The sequence below is a fragment of the Lagopus leucura genome, unplaced genomic scaffold, assembly GCF_019238085.1.
Source record: "Lagopus leucura isolate 7727_CA_CO unplaced genomic scaffold, USGS_WTPT01 Super-Scaffold_100001, whole genome shotgun sequence".
NCBI classification, from domain to species: Eukaryota; Metazoa; Chordata; class Aves; order Galliformes; family Phasianidae; genus Lagopus; species Lagopus leucura.
This window is the reverse complement of record NW_024962262.1, coordinates 44,751,691-44,775,269: the sequence shown is the minus strand read 5'-3', so window position 1 is coordinate 44,775,269 and position 23,579 is coordinate 44,751,691. Positions and strand designations below refer to the sequence as shown.

Sequence of the window (23,579 nt, the reverse complement as noted above, 5' to 3'; positions counted from 1 at the left end):
CTGCCGCTGGTAGGGAGGTTTCCCATTTGCTCTGAAGGAGGCCATGTTGAAGCACCTTCTTAAGACACCTTCCAGTCTGAGTGTCAAAAAAAGATCATCTAAGATGATCCGATTTTTTTTTCATGCCCTGGAGCCACATGCAGATCTTACCTCTGAAAGGTAATGCAGGAAAATATTCCTCAGCTGAGTGAAGATCGAAAGAATCCTGAAATTATTTGATCTGTAATGGGGGGATGCTTCTGTGAAACTGCCAGAGGACTTCAGCATAGAGCATCTGGTGTCTCTGCCCTCACCTACCTGTGGCAAAGTCCAAAATGAACCACACTTGGACATATAACCTGAGCTTTGGTGCACCTACAGATCCTGTTGAGCAAAGAGCTGGACTCTCACGAAATGGGCACACAGTAGTGGCTGTTTTTCTTGGATTTATCTTGTTCTTTGGTTTCCTGAATAACTTGATTGTCCTCATCCTCTTCTGCAAGTTTAAAACCCTCCGTAACCCTGTCAACATGCTCCTCCTGAACATCAGTATCAGTGACATGTTAGTCTGCATCTCAGGCACTACCCTGAGTTTTGCATCTAACATCCATGGCAAATGGATTGGAGGGGAGCATGGTTGTAGGTGGTATGGCTTTGTCAATTCCTGCTTTGGTAAGAGTTCTCTTATTCTATTCTTTTCAACAGAGGTGAATGAAGCAACTCAGTGATTTAGCTGCTGTATGGTTAAAAAGAGCAATGCTTTGGTTTACTTGTTACAGTAAAACAGAACTGAAATTCATGGTGTAAAAAATTTTAACTGAAGGCTTTATATAAGAGCAGAGAGCTGACAAACATTCCTTAACATATCCAATTCCTTAAATAACTTAAGAGCTAAAAATGTCATCTACAAAGAGGAATTACTTCTGGAATAAGGAATTAGAACAGAGTATGTGAACATACACTGCACTTCCCTCTTTTTCAAGAAAATCTGTGCCAACAGTAAACAGTCCCTTCAGCATTGCTTCTATCACAAACAAAGCCTCATGAAAGTTCTCCATGTGTCATTTGTAATTATCTATTGATCTACAACATGAATTCCCTTTTGTCCCAGATAATGATAGTTTTTGTCATTAGATGCTTTCTGTTCTCCCCCAGAGCAAAATCTTTATTTGAAAATTACATAATGCAGATTCAATAACAAATTAAGTCATGGGACTAGATGTCAGAAATACTCAAAGTGTGCATCCATGCCATAGATAAATAGTATCTTTGCATCCTTCTTCTGTGCAGATAAAACATTTCCCACAGCAAGCTTTTGCTGTGTTAGATTTACATTCTTAAGTTAAAATTATTATATTATTTAAATTATGAAAAAGATAAAACAGAAAAAAAGAACAGTCAGACAACAGCCATTGTCCTTCCAAGGTGGCCAGTCATTTTCAGAATTGCACCACCTAACAGCAGTGCTTGGTTCATTTATTCCTGTACCACAATAGATCTGCTAAGACATGATCTGTCCTGTGGCTCTTCGTCTAGACATGACTCTCACCCAGACTGCAGGACCCAATCTGTCTTGCTCTACACCCTTGTTTCGATGGCCTCTAGGCCGCTGGGGCAAAGCTGAGTACACCCAAAGGTCTTCTGCCACTGATGCTGGGGTGTGTCTCATACTGGTGCTTTGGCCTAAGCAGCACTTCATCAGTTCTTGATGTAGAGTAAGAATGCGGATCCAAATCCCTGTGTTCTACCTGTATTGTAAACTCTTGCTGTTTCCAGCAGTGTACTCTCATCCGGTGCCCTTCCCTTCCACAAACTTGTGCTTCACTAATCACAGTTATCTCAACCTGGCAGTTTCCCATGGGAAGCTCCTGCTTTGCCCAAAGCTGTGTAATATAAAAGCACAGTCTTCATGCATCCAAAAATAAACTCCATTATCAGCAACAGCTTGGCTTGGTTTTGGAGGGTGGTAGTTTGTTTTAATCTGTGCAATCTAAAATAATGTGTTTCTTTTCCATTTTTGTGAAGGAGACTCCTGGTTCCTTAGCTGTCTGGAGCTTTAGCAAATAGCTTCCTCAAAGCAACTTTGTAGAAATATATTCACATGGGAGGCACAGGGGTGTTGGATATATTCCCAAGCCTTTGGTGCTCTGTCTTTATAACTGCAGGAAAAAAACAGAGCTGAATGGTTCAGTCACAAGTTTTCTCAGAGAGGGAAAGTTTAGGGCTGAGTTCTCTCCATCCAATTTACCCTCATGTTTTATTATTTAGGAAAGGGATGGGAAGATAACACTTGAATTGAGAAGAAAGAAACACATGTGCTTAGGGAATTAGAAAAAAACATATGTTGAAGGAGTCCTTTTGAGCTTGTTGGCTTGTCTGCTAGGATGCCAGTGTGTTCTCATCCCAGTTACTGTGGACTCAAAACAGCAAAAGGGTCGGCTGCCCTTGGGTGGAATTGCTTGTGGATTGATTCTTCAGATCTGCTGTATAAATGGCAGGTTTCCCTGTTGCAGTGACACCCATGTTTGTGTGAGAGGGCCTGGTGCAGTTTTAAAAATGGGTTAGATTGGCAAAGGAGCAGCAAACAAACAAAAGCAGAACTGAGAGTGCTAAGGGTAACTTCAGCTCCACTTACTGTTTTTTCGTTAGCAGAGTGTCTGGGCTGGCTGGGACTGCCTGCCTGCTGGCAATTACTGAACTGTGCACATGGAAACTTTTCCTAACAGTGCTGAAGACGTTCTTTTGCAATTCCTTTTACAAAGCCTTGCAACACTCACAACTAATAGAGGATAAGGGGCATGCTGCAGAAGTTCCTGCAGAATTGTAATTAGAAAGTGTTCTCTGGAAAATAATATGAGTAAAAGCAAATAATACTAGCAGGTAGCTTAACATTCACACATCTCTATGGACAGCCTATACCTGTAGATGAATACCATTGTTCATACATTTTCTTGAAATTCTGAACTCTAATATGGGCTAAAGAAGAGCTAATGCAAGTGTGCAACAGGCTGACAGCATCTCAGTTCTTCATAGTGCCTGAAAACAAAATTCCTAAGTGTATGATTCTTTTGCATCTCATGTGTGTGCCAAGCGCTACAAACTGAGCACTGAAAACCTGAACATCTTAGGGACATGCTAATGGGAATGGTTAATTTTTTTCACTGTATTTGGAAAATGATCTGAAAGAGGTATGTGCTCTGAATCTTCCCCCCCCTTCCCCCCCCCTCCCCCCCCCCCCCCCCCATTCTGAGATTTTCAGATATTAATGGTAAAGGGAAATAAACAAAAACATCTTATTCATTCTTTTCCTTGTCTTCTGTAAAACTTAGCAGTGATTCAGGTACTTGAGAGAAGGAGAAGTAGGTATATTCTCTATCGTAACCTGATGGTGTAAGACCTCACAATGTAATCACAGAAGATAAGGAAATAGATATTTGTCAGCAAGATGAGTTTCTGACACCAATGTAGTCCAGTTCAGATCACAGTCTTGATCACTATGGATATGTTGTGAGTGACAAAGTGGATTAGATTTATAAACATAATTGCAACAACTATAAATAATAGAAAATAATGGCTACAATATAAAAGACTGCACTGTAAAAGGAACACGTGTGAGCACATTATATGTGACTAAGAAGCAGACCATTTATTTGTATTGTTAACAGTTATTTGCAATCCTTTAACTGTGCTTCTAAAAAGTTGTATGCTTTCCATTAACTGAAAATTACCATACTCTGTTGTGCCTTCTGCCTTGTTTTGGACTGTCAGAGCTCAGAGGAGTGGCCCTAATGCTCAGGATCCATAAAGAGAGTCATGTTGTAGGAAAGAAGAACTAAAGTTTAAGATTTCAGAGAAAAGAAGGCTCTGTAGAGACCTCATTGTGCCCTTCATATATTTGAAGGGAGTGTATAAACGGGAGGGAGAATGGCTGTTTACAAGGGTGGATAGTGATAAGACAAGGGGGAATGGTCTTAAACTGAGACAGAGGAGGTTTAGGTTAGATGTTAGGAGGAAGTTTTTCACACAGAGGGTGGTGACGCACTGGAACAGGTTGCCCAAGGAGGCTGTGGATGCCCCATGCCTGGAGGCATTCAAGGCCAGGCTGGATGTGGCTCTGGGCAGCCTGGTCTGGTGGTTGGTGACCCTGCACATAGCAGGGGGTTGGAACTAGATGATCATTGTGGGCCTTTTCAACCCAGGCCATTCTATGATCAAGTTTTGTAGGAATAAACCCTTTAAAATTATTATTTAGTCTTTTTTTTCCCCTTTTAATTTTTTTTTCTCAAGGGATAACAGTCTGTCCTGCTAAGACAAATTTCTTTATAGAACCAGAATTTCGTATGATATTATAGTAAGTCTATAAGCTTCAGTAGAATTGTGCTCTCCCGTACTAAACAGTGGGAAACTAAGCCTCATGGCAATTATTTGATGATGTATAAAACAAACAAAAAAACAACTTCAAACTGTAAAAAAAAAAAAAAAAAAAAAAAAAAATGTAATTCACCTTTTAAATCTACCTGAGAAGGTCTGGATTTTAACTGGTTATTTTGTTCTTTCACAGTTTGTTTTGTGGTGCTATGCAAGCCACCTTCTTCCTGTGTAAAATAAAATTGGGAGCAAAGGCTTTACCTGACAGGTCTCTAGCCTGGGGGAAATTTGAGCCAGAGAAAGTAGGAGGATGAGGTTTGTTTGAAATGCAAATATGTGGCCATAGATCACTCATTTTCTTTGAAATGCCTTATCTTTTTAAATCACATAAATGTTTCCCTGAGGGGTGATCCACGAAGCAGATCTGATCCTCTTCCTTGCAAAATCCACAGTGCAATTGACATTGCTCACTGTGGAATTGAGCTGCTGTGGAATTAGTCTTTACTGGGTAATTCATTGCTTACCCTGGGCACTTAAAAATCATGAATCAAGAACCAGAACTAGGGGAGGTGCCATGGGCACAATGGAAAAAATATGGACAAAGCATAGTTGCTTGCTGATTTCCACACCTCTGCTTTCAAACCATTCTCTGAAGGCAGATGGTTTAGAAACTAATGGGCAGTGCAGATGCTGATCAATAAGCATTTAATGTGGATTTTAAGGAGAACAGTAAATATTACGAGGCTTGCTGCAGCAGCAAGAGAGCTGTTGGGATTTTATTTGGGGGAACAAAAGGAATAGAACTAGAGGAGGGAAAGCATGGACTGTTCCTGTCATAAATTATTTTTCCCTTGTGCTTGTGCGTGTTTGCAGCTCTGTCAAGTGGGTCACTGCAGTGGAAACTGCACATCACAGAGTTGGAGAAATGGATGGATTTTCTGAATTTGTCCTTGTTACCCATCACTTAGACACACTTTGGTAGGTTTGTGGCCATACGTTCAAGCGAACATGGAAAGGGACACAGGGACGGGAACATGTTCCCGAGTGAACTTGGAGTAAACTTTGTAAGCAGCCTGAAAAACAAATTGTTAAATATATTATGTCATGATTCAGCACTAAAATTTAATTTAGGAAAAATACATTATTTAGTAAAACACTCCCACAGAGAACGTGTATCCACATGCATATTGTCATGCAGCTTTGACCATCTCACACATATTGCCTCCAGTGCCTTGTTAAACACTTCACATTTCTGGACAGATGAAAGCTTTGAAGGAAATTTAATCTTTTCCCAATATATTTGCACCACTGTAGACTTCCCAAAGATGTAGCATAGGCACAATTCGGGTATGGATGACTTTTGGAGTTCATTTTCAGAATTTCTACTTTATGCTGTATCAGGACAAAGCATTAAATAGACTAAATGAAGTAATCCTGCCCTGTACCTGGAACTGATGGGGCTCCACCTTGAGTACTGTGTTCAGTTTTGGGCACCTCAGTACAGAAAGGACATTGAGGTGCTGGAGCAGGTCCAAAGAAGGGCAACAAGGCTTGTGAACAGCTTGTGAAGGTTTGTGAAGGGCTTGGAGAATATGGCATATGAGGAGAGACTGAAGGAACAGGGGATGTTCAGTCTGGAGAAGAGGAGACTGAGGGGAGACCTTATTGCTCTCTTCCAGTATCTGAAAGGTGCTTACAGTGAGAGTGGGGCTGGTCTCTTGTCACTGGTGACAGGACGAGGGGAAATGGCCTTAAGTTGCACCAGGGTAAGTTTAGCTTGAATAGCAGGAAAAACTTCTTTACAGGAAGGGTTGTTAAGCACTGGAATTGGCTCCCCAGGGAGGTGGTGGAGTCACCATCCCTGGATGTGTTTAAAAGCCGTTTGGATGTGGTGCTCAGGGACATGATTTAGCGGAGGGTTGTTAGAGTTAGGGTAGGATGGTTAGCTTGTGGTTGGACTCTGTGATCTTTAAGGTCTTTTCCAACCTCAGTGATTCTGTGATTCTATGATTCTATGATTCTATGATAAGTTGTGTTAAAAATGAAGATTTCTCCAGTCCAGAAAATTCAGCATTGGATTCTGTGGCTAGAAAGTTTTGAGGTGCATCACTAACAATGACATTTTTGTGTGATTTGTTTGATATCTGAGATATTTTACTGTTTCAAAGGAAGGAGCAAGGAAAAAGTTCTCTAGCTAATTGGAAAACATCAAAAGTTGTGCTCACAGTGCTAGAAAAGGAAAAGTAGTGTCATTACTTGGAGGATTTTACTGATCTTATTATAGTGTTACAACTGGTGGTTGTTGGTTTTCTTATTTTTTTCTATGTAACTTTAAGCACCTCATATCTGTTAGACAGTACAGTAAATGGAAGCTCAAAATTACTTATTCAGGACGTTATTAAATACGCTTCTGAAACCCATATTTACATGGAAACATGAAATGCTGAACAGATGGAAATCATCTCACTAAAACCAGACATTTTCCAATCCCTCAGGCTTCTTTCATAATCAATAGAAAAACGAATTTGCTCTGCCAACGTGCAAATCATCTGATGTACTTGCAAACTTCTCTTTAGGATGATATGAGCTGTGTCATAGAATTGACTCTGTTTCCACTAGTTCTGAAAAGAGCCGAGGATGGTGAGGTGGATATATGCTCTGTACCCTCTGCAGCCATGACACGGCCCTCACAACCTGGGTGCTTATTGCTCCTTTTGGCTTCTATGTCATTTTCTTACTTTTTCTTATAGTTTCCTCTTCACTTCAGTGTCGTGCCCTTTTCCTGGATGTTGTGTTTACCTCTTAATTTATTTCTAGATCCTCCAGGCATCAAACAACATCCATATTGAAATCACTTGGAATAATTGCCCAAAAGTGAATATTTGGAAAACATTTATGAGGTTTCCCTGAAGTAGTGCCCACATCCTTTCAGAACTTGACCACACATTCATTGTTAGGGAAAATGCTGTCTGCTCTGCCTATAGATAACTGGGAGAGCATGATCACTGTGTTTTCATGTGCTACTGAAACAAACAGGGATTCAGCTCAAGCAAAAACGTTAGAAAGCCAGTTAAAGAAGGAATCTTACAGTACAGAGAAAGTATTATCAGGCATGGTTGCTTCTCCCTCCTTTGGACTGGGCAGCCTCAGCTCAGCCCCAACTCAACTCCAGTGGGACTGTTTCCCCTTCTCCACCAGGCTCCTAGCTTTCAGCACAGAGGAAATGGAAGCATGTGGCTCTAACAGGAGCTAGAGCATACTCTGAACAGGTCACTGATCCCTGCCTGCCCTTCACTGTGCATCAGCAGGCACATGTAGATTGAGTCATCATGAGTCTCGGCTGCCAATATTTTCAGCTGCTGTGTTTTGTTGTGTGATAATCTAGAGTCTATTCCCCTAATGCCTGACCAAAAGATAGACAACAAAAGCCATGCAGTGATATCAAGAGTGAAAGGCGGACAGCATTCTTGTGTGTGTGTCCCTGGAAGGAGGAGTGGAATAGCAGAATTCTGCAAAGAGATCAATAATTTCCTTGGAACTTTTTAAAAGTATAATTATCAGCTGTCCTCCTGATGCCAAATTCTGTTCTGGAAGAAATGTTCAACAAGTCTGTTTTTGTGTGTGTGCAAGTAACTACAATTTTCTGCCTGTGTTCAAAGCTACCTTATCAAGCAGTCATGCCTGTGATTCAATGCATGTATTTGGTTCTGGTACCTAGCTCTACATTGTAGCCATGTATTGAAGAATGTTAAGGACTTCTTGCAAAGAAGGATGCAAAATAAAATCACTTTACATACAGATATGGAAGGAGCTTAAAGAAGAACCACACCAAATTTCCTTGCAAAATTATTCTGGTGATGAATGAATATAAAAGGTCAGGGCTGCAAGCTGTGTTTGAGATGATGAAAGAGCATTTCTGTCAGAGTTGGGTTTAATCATGTGTATTTGCAGACTCTGTTCCTTAATTCTAGGTCACAGCATTAACATAGGTAATGCTGTGTCTTATACTACTTTTCTATCACTGTAGGAGAAAATAGAAAACAATTGTGTCTGTAGTCAGGACACATCTGTGTGAAGAAATATGCTATTAAAATGTACCTGGTTTCCTGCCCCCTCCATGGGTAAAATGAATTAAACTACAGCCCAGTAAATAAGCAGTATTCACTCAGAAAAAGTACATTGGAGAGCACTGGACTTTGCTTGTGAAAGGCTATTCAATCATATCCTATTTAATTATGTGCTTAATAATCTCTGGTAATTCTTAAGACCTGTGCGCTACCCCATCTGAACAGAATTCTATAATTTAAAAAAAAACAAACCTTGAACTTCCCTTGTAGTCCCTGCAGTCTACCAGAGAATGGATACTATCTCTGACTATTTAAAACCAAGATATATAGCTAGTGGTGTTTTCTTAACTGATGACATTTATTTTCAATGTCCATTTCTTTTAGGAAGCATTTAAGCAGAATGCTACATCTTCCAGTCTAATAAGCAAATGAAAACCTACTGGCTTTTCAGTGATAAAGGAGATACATGACTGTTGGCATCATTCCGAATAATGCCACAGTAATGGCTAATAACTACCAATTTCATTTTTTCTGCTTTTTTCTCATCAGTGGCCAATACGCTTTATTTGAAGTAACCACCAAGGTTTTTATTATCTGTTAGTGTGTCTGCCACTTTTCTAATAAAGAATAGTTATTAAGATGAGGAAATCATTTACAGTAGTTAGCAAAAAGATTGTGCTGATATGGAAAAACAAGTTTCTTTCAAAGCTGGAGCTGCTATGTTTAGATTTGTGTTTTTCTAGGGATCAACATTAGCTTAGAAACATTTCTGAAACCAGAGATTCAATAAATGTCTAATAAGTTAATAAGCTGCAGCCTCTATTGATTCACAGGCTCCTGATGATTTCACAGCTAAAAATGAATCACTACTTAAATTATCCAATAGCCCTAACACCCCCTATTGCTGGAAGGTCTGTGGGTTTGTGGATTTTTGTTTTGTTTTGTTTTGTTGTTTCTCCAGAGTACTAAGTGAAAATGACCTCTGACTGCTATTATTGTTGGGTTTTTTTTCCATAACTGAGACAGGGAAGGTGAACATTTGAGATTTGTAGGCAGCAAACACACAGGAGTACCACTCCAACTAGCTGCTCCCTTCCCCTGACATCCCGCCATTATTTTCAGCATAGCATAACACAGCATAGCATAGCATAACAGTAGAATTAGAATTAGAATTAGAATTAGAATTAGAATTAGAATTAGAATTAGAATTAGAATTAGAATTAGCATAGAACAGAACAGAATGAAAATAGGATGGAAGTAGTTCAGTTGCAAGGGACTTTGAGTCCAACTGCCTTATCGTGTCACAGCTAACCAAAAATTACAACATATTATTGAGGCCAGTCACCTCTGTAGGAAGCCTGTTCCAGTGTTTTGCACAACCTCATAGTAAACAGATGTTTCCCAGTGCCCAGGCTGACTGTCCCCTGGTGCAGCTTTATGCTTTGTTCCCATTCTGCCATTGATTCCCAGGAGCAGAGTTCAGCACTTCCCTCTTTTTCCCTCCTCAAGACACTGCAGAGCAGTGAGGTCAGCTCTTGGCCTCCTTTTCTCCAGACTGCCAACTATCCCTCTGCCCTGACCCCTGAGTGATCTGGGACTTGGTTACTTTCCTCTCTCCTCATGACATGGTGATCTCCACATGGATCAGGGCAGGCAGATGTGGGAGCGTTGACCCAGTTATCAGCCTCAGCATCAATTGCTATGGGCAGCTTCATCCAAAGATTCTTCCTAAAAATGGCAAAGTTGTATTATTTCTCCCATTTGTGGTTTCTTTAAACCATTTCACAGACAGCCACCAGTACGTTGAAAGTGCCATCCTATGGCTGCATATAAGCTTTCGCTGTTACAAACGAAAGCATAGCAGCCAAAATGCAAAAGACTAACGTCTCACTGGGGTAAGCTGTTAATCTTTACATACACTGTGCAGTGTTTTGTCAGAGGCAGATGTTCACCATATGTTAATTTTCTACTTTTTTTTTTTTTTCCATTGTATGTTTTGTTCTATCATTTTCTATTATTTTGTTTTGTTTTGTTTTGTTTTGTTTCTATTGGTTCCACTAATGCAATCCAGTGCAGAAACTATAGATAACTTTCCAAGGGAAGAAAGGATCAATCATGCAGGCTTCAAATGCCTCAACAGATTGAAACCCTCTTTCAGATGATTTATTTTCATACCCTTAACCCCCAGCTGCCCTCCCCTGACAGCTCCATGCCGTTCCCTCGGGCCCTGTCGCTGTCACACAGAGCAGAGCTCAGCGCTGCCCCTCCGCTCCCTGTGAGGAGCTGCAGCCGCCATCAGGCCTCCCCTCAGCTCCTCTGCTCTGCGCTGAGCACAACGAGTGGCCTCAGCTGCTCCTCGCACACCTTGCCCTGGTCACTGTCCTTCGGCTGATCCACAAGTGCCTGGGTCTGCATTCAGCAGGATGTCATTAGAAAAATGCCATGGTGCAGAATAGTATGGCAGGAGTGGCAGGTTGCAAAGACTGCCTCCTAAAGGCAGCAAGGAGTATCTGCACAACGCATGCATGTGCACTGTGGATATTGCGCACAAAGCAACTCTCCTCCATGCCGATCTTTGTAACAGGGGCATAATTTTATCAAAACTATCAAATTTTGCGACATTTTTGATCTGCTGGCTTTTCAGAGAAAGAGAGAGTGGCTGTAAAAGAGGAGTGCACAGCAATGGCTGTGTGTGGATGTTGAGGATTCTTTTACTGAATGCATTTTGTAAAACTAACTGCGTATTTCTGTTTAAAATCCTTGTCAGAAGCAAAGACTGTATCAGAGCAATAGGATGAAAGGCTGCCAAATAAATACACCAGTAAGGATTTAAATAAGCTTTTTTCTAGTGAGTAGAAAGCAGGTTATAAGGGAAGACAAAGCCATGGCTTAATATTCTTTGTGATAAGAGCAGAAAGTAGACATGCTACCATCTGGTTGCTCCATATAGCAGTTTTTCTCTATTAGTCAGTGCATCAAGGGGTGTTTAACAAGGAATTTGAGGATGAGAATAGGAGCTTTCTAAGTGTTAGTATCTTATCTGCAGCTGGGGACACTCAGACCTTTGGGAAAGAAATACTAACAGTAGATACATGCAGGTAGTAATCTCTTATTATTCTGTAATTGTTTCTTCTTATCATTTTAATAACTAAATGCGAGTTGTGCCTTGCACAGTACGCTCATGCATTCTAAGCATTTGCCATTCAAAAATGTTGCACGGCAAAGCTAAAATGCTAAACTTAAAGTTACAGTAATGTTAAATATTTGATGGTATTATTACGGTATGCAGTGACAGCAGCCTGTGATTTGTGATGTAATGACTCCATGCCTGAAGTAGTACTGTTGAGCATAGTCCTTCCTGGATTTATTTCCCAAACTGAGTCCTCTCTGAAACTCTACAAAGTTTTGGTGTTCACAGTATACCATGTCAGAGAGTTCCACATACCAGCTGTATACTGTGCAAAATAAAGTACCTTCTCCTGCTTGTTTATTCTGACTCTGCAATCTGATTGTTTCATTTGGAAATCCTGTTCTTGTATTATGAAAAGCACTAAATAATCAACTCCCATCCACCTTTTGATAGTCTCTACTATTTTCTCTTTTTTCCCCAATTTCTAATAATCCCTGATGTTTACTTTTCTAAGTGCTGATGAGCATTGGTGCTTAGCAGAAATGGTTTTCATAAAATTGTCTGTCATAACTCTATTTCCATAGCAGTAAGTCAGTCAGATACAATCACAGCATATTTAAAGCTAGGACTGTTTTTCTTCACATATGACAGTTTATATCAATACAGCATTTCATCTGCTCAGTGACTTAGTTTCATGAGATTGTTCTGCAGTACTTCACAGTCAGCTTTGCTGATTTTGAGTTATTCAGCATAGCATGGTCAGAAAACTTCACTCTTCACTATCTTTTCCAGATCATTTATTAATATGATGAATAACATTGTGTCTGGCATAGATCCATAAGGGACTTTAATGGCCAAAATTTTCCACTGAGAAAACTGTTTTCTCCTGTTCTTTACTTCTTCCTTCTAATTGATCATTTATCCATGTGAGGATCTCCGTTATTGCAAGATGGCTTGCTATCCCTAAGAGCCTTTGGTCTAGTCAAAGCTTTATGGAATTCCAGGGAGGCTTTATCAAATAGATCAACCTTATCTGAATGACACTGTCAAGGACCACTAATGAATTATTTAGTCATGGTGTCCCTCCATGATAGCCATGCTGAGTTATACCAATATGTCATATCTCTCTATATGTCTACTATTATATGCTCTAGAGTAATTTCTGCTAATCTATCCAGTGTTGCAGATTAGACTCGCTGATTGGATGAAATCTGCTGTAAATCTCTTCATAGTGAACACAGCAAAAGACTTCCTCTTCTAACATCCTTTTGAGCTTTAAGGACTGGAGAATATCCCTTATTCTCACTGCTCATCTTTCTGGTGGCAAAATCAGAAGGGACATGGGTTAGAGTAGCCTTCTACCGTCTTTCTTCTTACCTCTGTAACACATGATGTTGTTGGGTAGTGGAACTGCTGAAGAAAATCCCAAGGGCAGTGTGGAGGCTAGTCTACATATTTTGACATTGTATTCAAACTAGCAGATGTATGACTGGTTATTGACAGTCATAGCTGGTTATTATAAAAAATAAATCGACCCCAGTGAAAAACCAGTCTCTTAGCATGACTAGCTGGTCATGGTCTGGTGGAAACTTGACTTCCTGTCTGCTATAATCAAACGCTGTAATTTCACCTCTTTGCTGATATGGTACTGTGTCTCCATGGCGTGACAAGCCCTGAGACTGTGCTTCATGTTACCTCTGTGCAGATGCTGAGCATGAAGGAAAGTGCCAAGGTGCTCTCCCTGTTTGGAAAGCAAAGAAGCACTCCTGGCAAGAGATGGAGGTCCTGCAGGGCAGCACAGGCATGGATATGGAGTTGCTGCCTCGTACCTGAGCATTTTGCAAGCATCTCTCTGATGCACCAGCACTGTGCAATCATCCCTGTTTCTCTCATGTGCACAAATCCCCTAGACTTCTCCTGAGATGCTGCTGTATAGGAGCTCCATCTAGTGCTGGCTTAGCTTCTTACTCTGACTCACAAAAGCCACTGAATAAGTACACTGATATGGAGGCATCCTGGTTAGGAAGCTGAATTTGCAAGTGCTCACACTGCTTTCCAGAATGCAAAGGAGCCCTGAATAATAATTTAAAAAAATGTATGGAGAGATAAATTTAAGTTAGTATTTTTGTTTGTTTTCTTGCTTTTATACAGCAAGTATCACTGAGATGCAAAAGGGAATTCTTTGCTATGTTTATGCCATTTGGAATAATGTGTTGGTTGGTTGATAGGCAGGTGTATTAATAACATAGCACAAAAGCATAAATCACAAGATACAACCCAGAATTAAGATCACTCTTAATGCACAACACATACACATTTAAAAATTCAGTGACAGGGAAAGAAAAAAAAGCTAATTCTTCACTATTAAAACTAATGCCTACTATCTGTACTGAAGATATCACTGAAGACAAAAAGGAAGGCATTTCATACAAAGGAAGAAACGGAAATGCTTGCTGAGAAAAGAGCAGGAAAGATTTACTGAACAGGACCCATAATGTTTGCAGTCAGGTTTGTCCCAGCAGGCTTAGATGCAGCAGTGATTTCTTAGTGATTACATTCAAGTGCCATCAGAGTTAAACTGTTACCTCCATTAGAGCTAAACAGAAAGTACTTCTTCAGGAAAGGGAAAGATTGCCTCCTCTTAATGGACTTGTGACTGCAAGTCATACAGGCAAAAGAAAAAGAATTACAAGCACTGAATAAACAAGTCTTGGTTTGTTTACTTATAATCACAGTGAATCGTTGATATTTGAAGTAGCCTTTGTAATGTAAGCCTAGAATGCTGGCATTTAAAAACTGGTTGTAGCTGCTAATGTGCAGCAAATTATTGTGGTAAATATTTTCTCAATTTCAAATCAGCAGAAGTGCTTTTAATGACTTATGTCAAAAGGAAGTGATGAGTAAACTTCTAAGCATTCAACTAGAATCAACATCACTTAGTGATCTCTGGAGGCCCCTTCCAACCTCTACAATCCTGTGATTCTGTGAAATGCAAGAATATTTGTATTTACTCTGTTTTATTATTGATATGTTTAATAGGAATATCCAAATACAGCTGATCATGTTTTAGATGCATGTTCCTTTCTCAGCTGCTTCCATGAGTTACTGAGGCATCTATACGCTCAGCTGCAGCTCGTGTTATTTATACCAGCACTGAATTTATCACTGTAATTTTGCTGTATCGTAAAATGACTTATTGTGATTTCTCAATTCACTGAAGTGTATATGGTGGGCTGAAAATTTCAAACTCAGGCTAGTACTGTTACTTGTCCACCAAGGCCTTGAGTCTATTCATTTTAACTCTGAAAAGTGCTCTAGGTTCACCAGGGTTTCCTTTTTAGCTCTGGAAATGTTTGGGATCTTCTACCAAAATCTGTCAGTAGATACAGTTTGGCCCATAAAATACATCTCTCTTTTCCCTTTTGGAGGGAAGAGAAATAGTAAAATACCAACATTCAGAGAGCAAGAAACAGGAGCCACGTGTATCTTCCACCCTCCATACCCATTGGCCTCCTTTCTAAATACTCATTTGTGCTTCTCACAAAACAAAACAAAACAAAAAACAAAACAACACATGAAATAAACAACAGCAACAAAAAGAAAACAGCCAACCTTCGTTAAAAAAATGTTGTGAAAGTCCACATTCATGATCTCTTGCTTGTTGCTCAGATTTTCTTCTTCACTGCTACTTTCCCACTATCCCTAGCACCTATGGAACATGATAGCAGGCTGTTAGTTGAATTAAGAGTGTTTCATTCTCTAATGCATATTGAAGATCTGGCAGACTGATCAGCTTTCTCATTAATACCTGTGACAGCTCTGGCATCGCGCAAGAGAAGAAAATAAAATCTGGAAAACCTCCCTGAATATCGTATATGAGATGGGTATATTTTTCCCTGTCTTGACTATGGGAGTGAAGGGGCTGTTATAAGACTCAGAGCTGGAAAGCAGAGTGAAATATTTTTTCTAAAGAAAGCATCTTTGGTGTGGGGAGGCCAGTTATCAGGTCAACAAATGCTCCCCCTGCTTCTGCCCAGAGGGTCAGCTTTGGAAATTTTCTGCTTTTATCATTATAATAGTCTTAATTCTGCATCTGTAAGAAAGTCTCTGATGGCTCTGACTGTTGTAGTGGAAATGACTGTATTTTAGTGGAAGAAATGCTTTGATCTTTAAGGTAAGAAGAACCCAGTTGTTTTGCTTGTTATTATTATTAACGTAACTGGTACATCAAAGATGGAGACACAGCTGACAGAAAAGCTTGCTCCATGTGCACTCTCATAAAGCCTCCAGTTCCATAGCCAGTGTTAGGTAAGGTACTTTGGCCCAGAGCTGATAATTTCACCTGAAGATTAAGCTGCCATTAGAAGGGGAGCTTGCTGCTTTTTTCTCCTCGCTGTTCCCAAGCCTCCTGTAAGTTTAGGAGACATATAAATTACATTGTGTGAAAAGTCCCTCAGGATATTTTATCAGAAAGGCTTCTAAGGAGATACAGAAGTGTAAATATGTTGGAAATGTCATATCTTTTATTTTAAGTTGCTTAAATTTTTTATGCTTCATTTTCATATGAGGTGTATTTTATTTCTATAGAGAGGCTAATAGAAATGCTCTCTTTCACATTCAGGAATGTTGTTTCCCTTGAAAACAACATGGACTCACAGATAAAACTCATTTTGTTTAACACAGTAATATATTTAAATATATTTACTTAATACCATTTGGAAGCACAACTTGGAATTAAATCCTAAAAATTGAGATGGTAAGAGACCTACCTTATCTGGAAGGGGTTATTTATTGTTTGTTCTGTGATGTTGTGTGTTCTGTGTATTGTTTGTCCTTTTACTTCTATGTTCCTGGGGAAGTCTGATGAAGGAGGTCAGCCAGAAGCACCAACAGATTAGTACCCCAGCATGGGATTCCTTGGTATTCCTTGGGGTATGTTTAGTCACAAAAGCCTCTTCTTCCTTTTAGATCTTGCTTTTCTCCATCTCATTTTGCAGCAGTATTTCTATCATATTCTCCAGCTACTGAAGCAGCAAATTTATCAGGTACTACCTGAGAGACTGGAGAAAAGGACTGTGGTACATGGGAACCCTGGCACTTAATATCCCCTTGAATTCCTCCTTGTCTTTTCTGGCTGACTCTGATGGGTAGCCTGATGTGCATCTGTTGGTGTTTGGCTGGTTCCATCACTCCTTGGGTCAGCAGCAAGTGCAGGTAGGCTGCTGGCACCCTGCCTTGCACTGGTCTTGCATCTGTATCTCCAAGCCTAAAGTGAGTGCATGCTGCAAAGATCACACCATGACTGCTTGTTGTGGGGGACCCTGAACTCTACTGAGAGGAGCATGGCATGGCATAGTATAGCATGCCTGTCAATTGTTTCCCTGTTGTCTTACTGTGAAGAGGATGGTACCTATGCATGTGAGTATATTCTTGGCAGGCACATTTTCCAAGCAAAGAAATACAAACAAGAAGCAACAGCCTTGACTGAAACATAAGGGGGATATAGGCAGGGTGCAATGAACCCAAGCATGGACCGCTTCATGAGGACAGTGGACTCCAAAGTTGTACAAAATCTTTATTTCAAAAGCAATTTGTAAATCTGTAGGAGGTTTAATAAATGTTTAGTCCCTTGTTCTTGCTGCACAAAGGAGACTGATCTCTTGAACACAGAGTTGTGTGCTTGTGGGTTTGTGTGAGTGAGTGAAATATAAGAGAATGAGTGTAAGAGTGTGGAATCAATTTGCACGGTTCGGTGTAGTAAAATTTTCTTTGCCTTTTGTAAGAGATGGCATCTCTTTTTGATCCATTAATGTCTTGCAGAAGAAAGTTCGTTTGCTTTTCTACAAGCTCAGTTTGCTTAAGCTTAGCTGACACTTCCTTACGTTGCCAATGGCCATTCATAACCAGAGTACAATACAGACTATGTGTTCTGTCGTTCAACTGTATTGCTCCAGAAACCTAACCATGATGACCTTGAGAAGCTTCAGGAGGAAAAATGTACACAAAGGCAGTCGTCAAAATGCTTACCCAATATGAGAATCTCTGGGATTCTCAGTTTTTTGTAACCTACGGATCATTGGCAGCCTGCATGCTGTTTCCAATTACTGCATCATAGCGAGCAGTGTAAAATAGCAAATAACTAATATGAAAATGTAATGCTTTTAGCTGAGACTCACAGGAACAGAGTGTAGTAATTTGCTGTGTCCTTCACCTGGTGCCATACTCTTGCTGTGCTTCTAGGAATAAATGCATGGATGTTTAAGTAAAAGTAAATAATGGATAATGTCTCAGATGGTATTCCTATAAATGAATGCCTGCCTTGGTTTATGACTTTAATTTAGTTTCTTGCAAACTAATTGCTGTGTAGAAAAGCTTCATGCCTCATACCCAGCTCATCTCAAAGTCATTCATTTCTATGGCTAATTTTTAAATAATAATTTGGTCCTGTAATGTAATTTCTGGTGGGGTTGTTTTTTTTTTTTGTTTGTTTTGTTTTTGTTTTTTATTATTATTATGTCATCTTTCAGTTCTGTTTATAAAGAACCTCACTTGGTTCCTGTATATGCATGGAACGTTGAGGGAGCAAATTACATCCCTCATTGTAGTTAACTCCTGCAGAGTTATCTGGCTAGGCACCAGCTCAGGGCCTTAAATATTTGTTGGAGGCAAACTCTATTTAAATGTGCAATTCCAGAACTTAACATTGTTGTAATTTTAGAAAACATTACTCATCTGAAATTAATATATGCAGAGTAGCATAGTAGAGTCATAAATATCCCTGTAAATTAAGAATGGAGCGTGGGGATAAAGCACTGCAATTAGCTTTAAATTATGATTACTTTCCTCTTTTTATAACTTGATTTTTATTTTATTTTATTTTTAGTTTTTTTTCTTATTATTAAGATTATGGAGGTTTTATTAAACCATAATTCTAAAATATTTAATTTTTTTTTTGTTTTCGTTTTTAAAGCCAGTATTCTCATTAATTCCTATGAATGCAGCAGACACATTGTAAAATAGAATAGCAGATAATGCTGCCACTATCTGCAGGTTTCAGGCAAAGGCCGCAACAGTTCAGTGCATATGACATTAAGGAAACTCTGATATGCAAAGATAGGAGGCAGAACGAAAAGTAAAAAGCTTTGTTCCACTTTATCCACTCTGGATTACAAGATCTTTTCACAGTCCAGTGAGCACTGAGTGACATCTGAAGAGAATGCTGAAATATGCTCTTATAGCATCATGATATTTCAGGGTGAATGAAAAAATGCATGCAAGGGTCAGCGCAGCAACCCTTCCAGGATGGCAGCTGGATCAGTAGGTTTGTTTTAGGCATGTGGTGCTTTGATGCTCTTGCACCACCAGCGGATTCCTGCCCACTGAGGGAACAGAGAACATGTCTGCTGCTCAGTGAAAGCACATCTGGTTCCTCTTCCTCACTTTCCTTCTGTCTCAAACTACAATTTGATCACAAAACCTGGCATTGTCTGTCTTAGGAAATTATGTTGTTTCAGTCCAACAGAGGAGGCCTGCCTGTCATTCAATCAGTTACCCAGTTATTCGGGTTCATAGCCAAGTATGGTCTTGGAGAAAGGTTATTTCTTGATGTGGTTCTTATATTGCTGTTATTCATTGTTGTCCTTTTTGGGAAGCATCAGTGATCAGTGCAGAGTGGTGTTAATTGCAGCATTATTGAAAAATCCAGGTATAACACAGGCCTTACTGCAACAAAAAGAAAAAATAAAAATACTGATTTTTTTTATTTATTTATTTATTTTGTCTGTTTTGAACTTTTATGGCTTGGAACTCTATATATCACAGTTCCTATCCTCCAGGAAAAAAAATGTAATGTGTGTCATGTCAGTGGAACTCGGTAATAAAAGGTGAGTAAATATGAAATAGCTTCTGCCAAGAGGTGCAATTAAGAGTCTCCAATCTTCACTTGTGTAGAGAACAAAAACTATTTGCACTTACATAAAGGAAATGGTATGAAGTGTTTTGTGTTTTTAGTCTGATTGTAAATGCTTAATTTAGTTTTGACTGACATTGCTGTGGTCCTAATTTAATGACTGAGCACTGATCTGTTCTCAAAGAGACCAATCCTGCATGCATGGCCAGTTGTTATATTCAGGTAGCAAGGTCCTGAGTCAGGGAAATTTGAACAGCTGATTCAGACCTTCTGAGCAACACTGTGCCCTCAAGGCTGTAGGCTGTTACCAACAAAAGCACATCTCATCTGCCATCTCATCAAAATGGGAGTGTTGCGCCCTCATTTACCATCAGAAGTAGCACAGGAGTAATATAACACATCTGTAGAGCATGCAGCTGGGAGGAGAGAATTTCTGTTAGCCTAGACTGCTTTCTCTTAGTGCACGATGGTCTAATCTAAAATGCACAACTAGATCCATATCACTTTACTGAGACTGAAGTTTCAAATATAAAATCTGGATTTTTGCCTTAGGTACCCTGGGTATCTATGTGAGATAAGTGTTTCTGATAGCAAGATGCTCTTTAGTCAAGCAGATAAAAGCATGGAAAGAGGCAGTGCTAAGAAAGTGAAGATAAATACGTGTGGACCAGGAGCAAAATACTGCAGAAGATCCTTTGTTCTTGAGTCTGTAATTCACAGCCTGCTATTTATTTTTTATTTATATCTTGAGGTATGTGTTTAATGCAGAAGTTATGGCCAAGGGCCTTCAAGAACGGTTCAGTAATATATTATGTAGAAAATCAGATTAGATAAGAAACAATCAGAATGTCTTTCCATTGCCTCGGAAATAGCTAGTCTGGCCTTAAAATAAGTTTAAAGCTAGGCTCTTGAACAGTGTAATTCAAATGAATTCAGTGAAGCTGTGTCCTCTTGCAGCTGTAAACATATCTACTTTGTAGCTTTGATTTCCCATAAAGGAAATAAATTAGTATGTTCATATAATAGTAACAAGAAAGATATTTTCTTCAACCAAAGTTGTCTTATCCTCGTGCTCTTTTGCATTTTCCTCTTCCCTTGAGTGGTAGGTTCTCCTATCCCAGAAAGCAAGCATTCCCACTGGGTCCTTTGCCATACTCAGCTCTGCACAAAGTATCTGTGAATTGTTGTTAGGATGGCAGAAATAGCTGCACCTGCAGCCAGCTAACAAGGAAATGAGTGATGGAACTGTGGGAGAAAGAGAAATGTTTTGTCTGTGGGAAATATCCTGCATGTTTTTGTGTGGGTGGTGGTTCGCTCAGGTACAGGACAGACTACTACTACCCCCAGGTGAGTGTCTGACTCATCTCCATCTCAAACATGGAAAGGAGCTCTAGGAGAAGCTGATAGTTAAATTGGCAAAACACAGACTCATAGAATTATAGAATGGTTTGGGTTAGAAGGGATCTTTAAGATCACCTGGTTCCAACCCCCTGCTACAGGCAGGGACACCTCCTTCTAGACCAGGGTGCTCAAAGCCCCAATCAACCTGGCCGTGAATGCTTCCAGGGAGGAAAATATTGAACAGAAACATGAATTACAGCTGTGAATTCCCTTGAAGATCAACTTTTTTTTTTTCTTTGTGGTCTCCAAGGCTCATTGTTACCCTAATTCAATTTTTTGACTGATTATGTGATTTATATGTAAACAAAGTTACATCTCTCCATATCAGACTCATGCTGAGAGTTGTTTGATTTTGCCCTATATGTGTGGTCAGAACTAAAGATATATCTAGATGTTGGAGCAGAGTGTCAAAAAGCTGCTTTCTTTTTTGGGCTCCCAATCTTGAATATAAGGCTTTTTCTATGTATAAAAAAATGCAATATTTGAAAATGCTCATGGAGGTTACAAACAGAATATATCTTAGCAAGGGAATCTTTCAACAATTTTTTCAGTTCATGCAGAAAATGTATTTCCTTGGTTAATACCAAAGCATGTAATTCTTTGTAAATTTCCCTGTAAAAGGAGTAGCCTATAAGCATGAAGACCTTAAATTTTAAGCTAAACACAAGATAAACAAACTCTTTTTTTATGATTAGGAAGGATTTATACATAAGAATAGTTCTCACTTCTGCTTCAAATAATGCTATAATCAGGAAAATTATAGCCTTATAGTCTTATTTCTTTGGGCTTAAAGTGGCTACCATGTAAAACAATTAAAGTAATTGCCTAAATTAATTCATTGCAGGCATCGTGTCCCTGATCTCCCTGGCTGTCCTGTCCTATGAACGCTACAGCACCCTCACGCTGTGTAACAAGCGCAGCGATGACTATCGCAAGGCGTTGCTGGCAGTTGGCGGTTCCTGGGTTTATTCCTTGCTCTGGACTGTGCCACCTCTGCTTGGATGGAGCAGTTATGGGATAGAAGGTGCAGGCACCAGCTGTTCGGTGCGCTGGTCCTCTGAGTCAGCTGAGTCCACGTCCTATATCATTTGTCTCTTCATATTCTGCTTGGTCATCCCTGTATTGGTCATGATGTACTGCTATGGTCGGCTCTTTTATGCTGTCAAACAGGTAAGCTGCTCTATGCTGATAGTGGAAACTGCATTGAGAAATATGTTTAATTTTTCCTTTATTGATTTGGAAGTAGTAGATGATAGACAGCAAAACAACAAAGCAAAACTAAATAGAAAAGTCCACACAAATCCGAAGGACAGGGCAAGGGAGTCTTCAGCAAGATCCTCCTGAAGTCCTGAAGCTGCAAACAGAACCATCAGACAGCATCCATAAAGTTTCTGACTTTGTGGTTTGGAAATATTGCGTCCTACCAAAATCAATATATCAGGGTAAAGGTTACACTTATAAAGTCAGCATACATCTGTCTGTAAGACATCTGTGTAAACATTTCTTCCTATTTTTGAATCATGACATTTTAATAATGTCTGCTTCTTGATCTGTGGGCTCCAAATTCCTCACTAATTAAATTCTACTGCACTTTGCAGAGTTATCCCAGGGGCCAACTTTGTCCTTGTTGTTCTACACTGCATGTAAAAATTTCCTTAAATAATTCTCCTACTACAGCTGCTATTACCACTGTTACTATTACTACAAACGACACTCCTCTAACTACTTTTAGGTACATGCAGATATTCCAAAATGAATGTTCAAAAAGACCTTGCCAAGAGATGTGGTGTTGTGAAGTTTTAATACTCTTGGGATGGTAATGAAATGGTTTGCTGATGAATAATGAGAAAGGAATGAGTGTATAAGGTGTTCTCTAAAAGGTAGTTCTCTAAAATGTTCAGATAAATTAACTAAAGGTTTTAAACAGGGAAAAAAGAAGGGCAGTAAATCCCTGAACAGAGTCTCTCATACAGAATTAAATTGGATGTAATTCACTTTTGATTAGTCATAAGAAATTAAGGTCATGCCTTTTCCATGATTTGTCAAAACTTTCAGAACACTTAAGGCCCAAATGGGAAATCTTCCTGGTTGAGTGCTGAGCCAGTCAGTAAAATCCCTTTGATGAAGCACATTTTAGTACTCATCTTAATGCTGTGAAATGGTAACATGGAAAAAATTCCCTTGATTGTAAACCATTAAAGCAAAGTTGAAGACTATGTCTGGTCCCTGGGTAGCTCTATCCTTTACCATCACCCTAAAGAAAGAGCAGGATCTTGAAAGATGTAAAACACAGAAGATACAACTTTTATAAACGCTTGTCTTGTCCTTCAGCACTCACTGTCCTTTTTGACAACAGTTATCACCACATTGTATAAATGCTATTATGGATGAAAAGACCTTAGCATGTTGTTCATTTTCTAGTTCTAAATGCAGACCTGTGGTATTTTATTCATCGTATTTTAAAAAAATGCTACTGTACATTAGAAGTATTGGTCAGATCATTGATCTGTATGGCTCTGAAGAAGCTATGGCAAACGTACTGAGGAATCAAAGTATACAGAAGTCTTTCAGTTTATAGGCATTTTATATTTAGACAAGAAGACTAAGCACAATGGGTAGAAGAGATGCTGATTGATCAATTAAATTCCAAATAAAAATATGGGAAAGAATAGAATTTTCAGCAATTCTTTCTCCTCATTACTCCATGTGCTTTCTAGAGTGATCT

At 39.4% G+C, this 23,579-nt stretch overlaps 1 protein-coding gene across 1 annotated transcript in view; it reads left to right on the top strand.

The window, feature by feature from the left end:
* The first annotated feature begins 314 nt into the window (after positions 1–314).
* LOC122178190 (pinopsin-like) overlaps positions 315–23,579 on the top strand; it is a 73,473-nt gene continuing 50,208 nt past the window's right edge. The window contains exons 1-2 of the mRNA XM_042868213.1: positions 315–651; positions 21,699–22,024. Coding sequence (XP_042724147.1) covers positions 315–651; positions 21,699–22,024 — 663 coding nt within the window. The remainder of the gene's footprint in view (positions 652–21,698; positions 22,025–23,579) is intronic.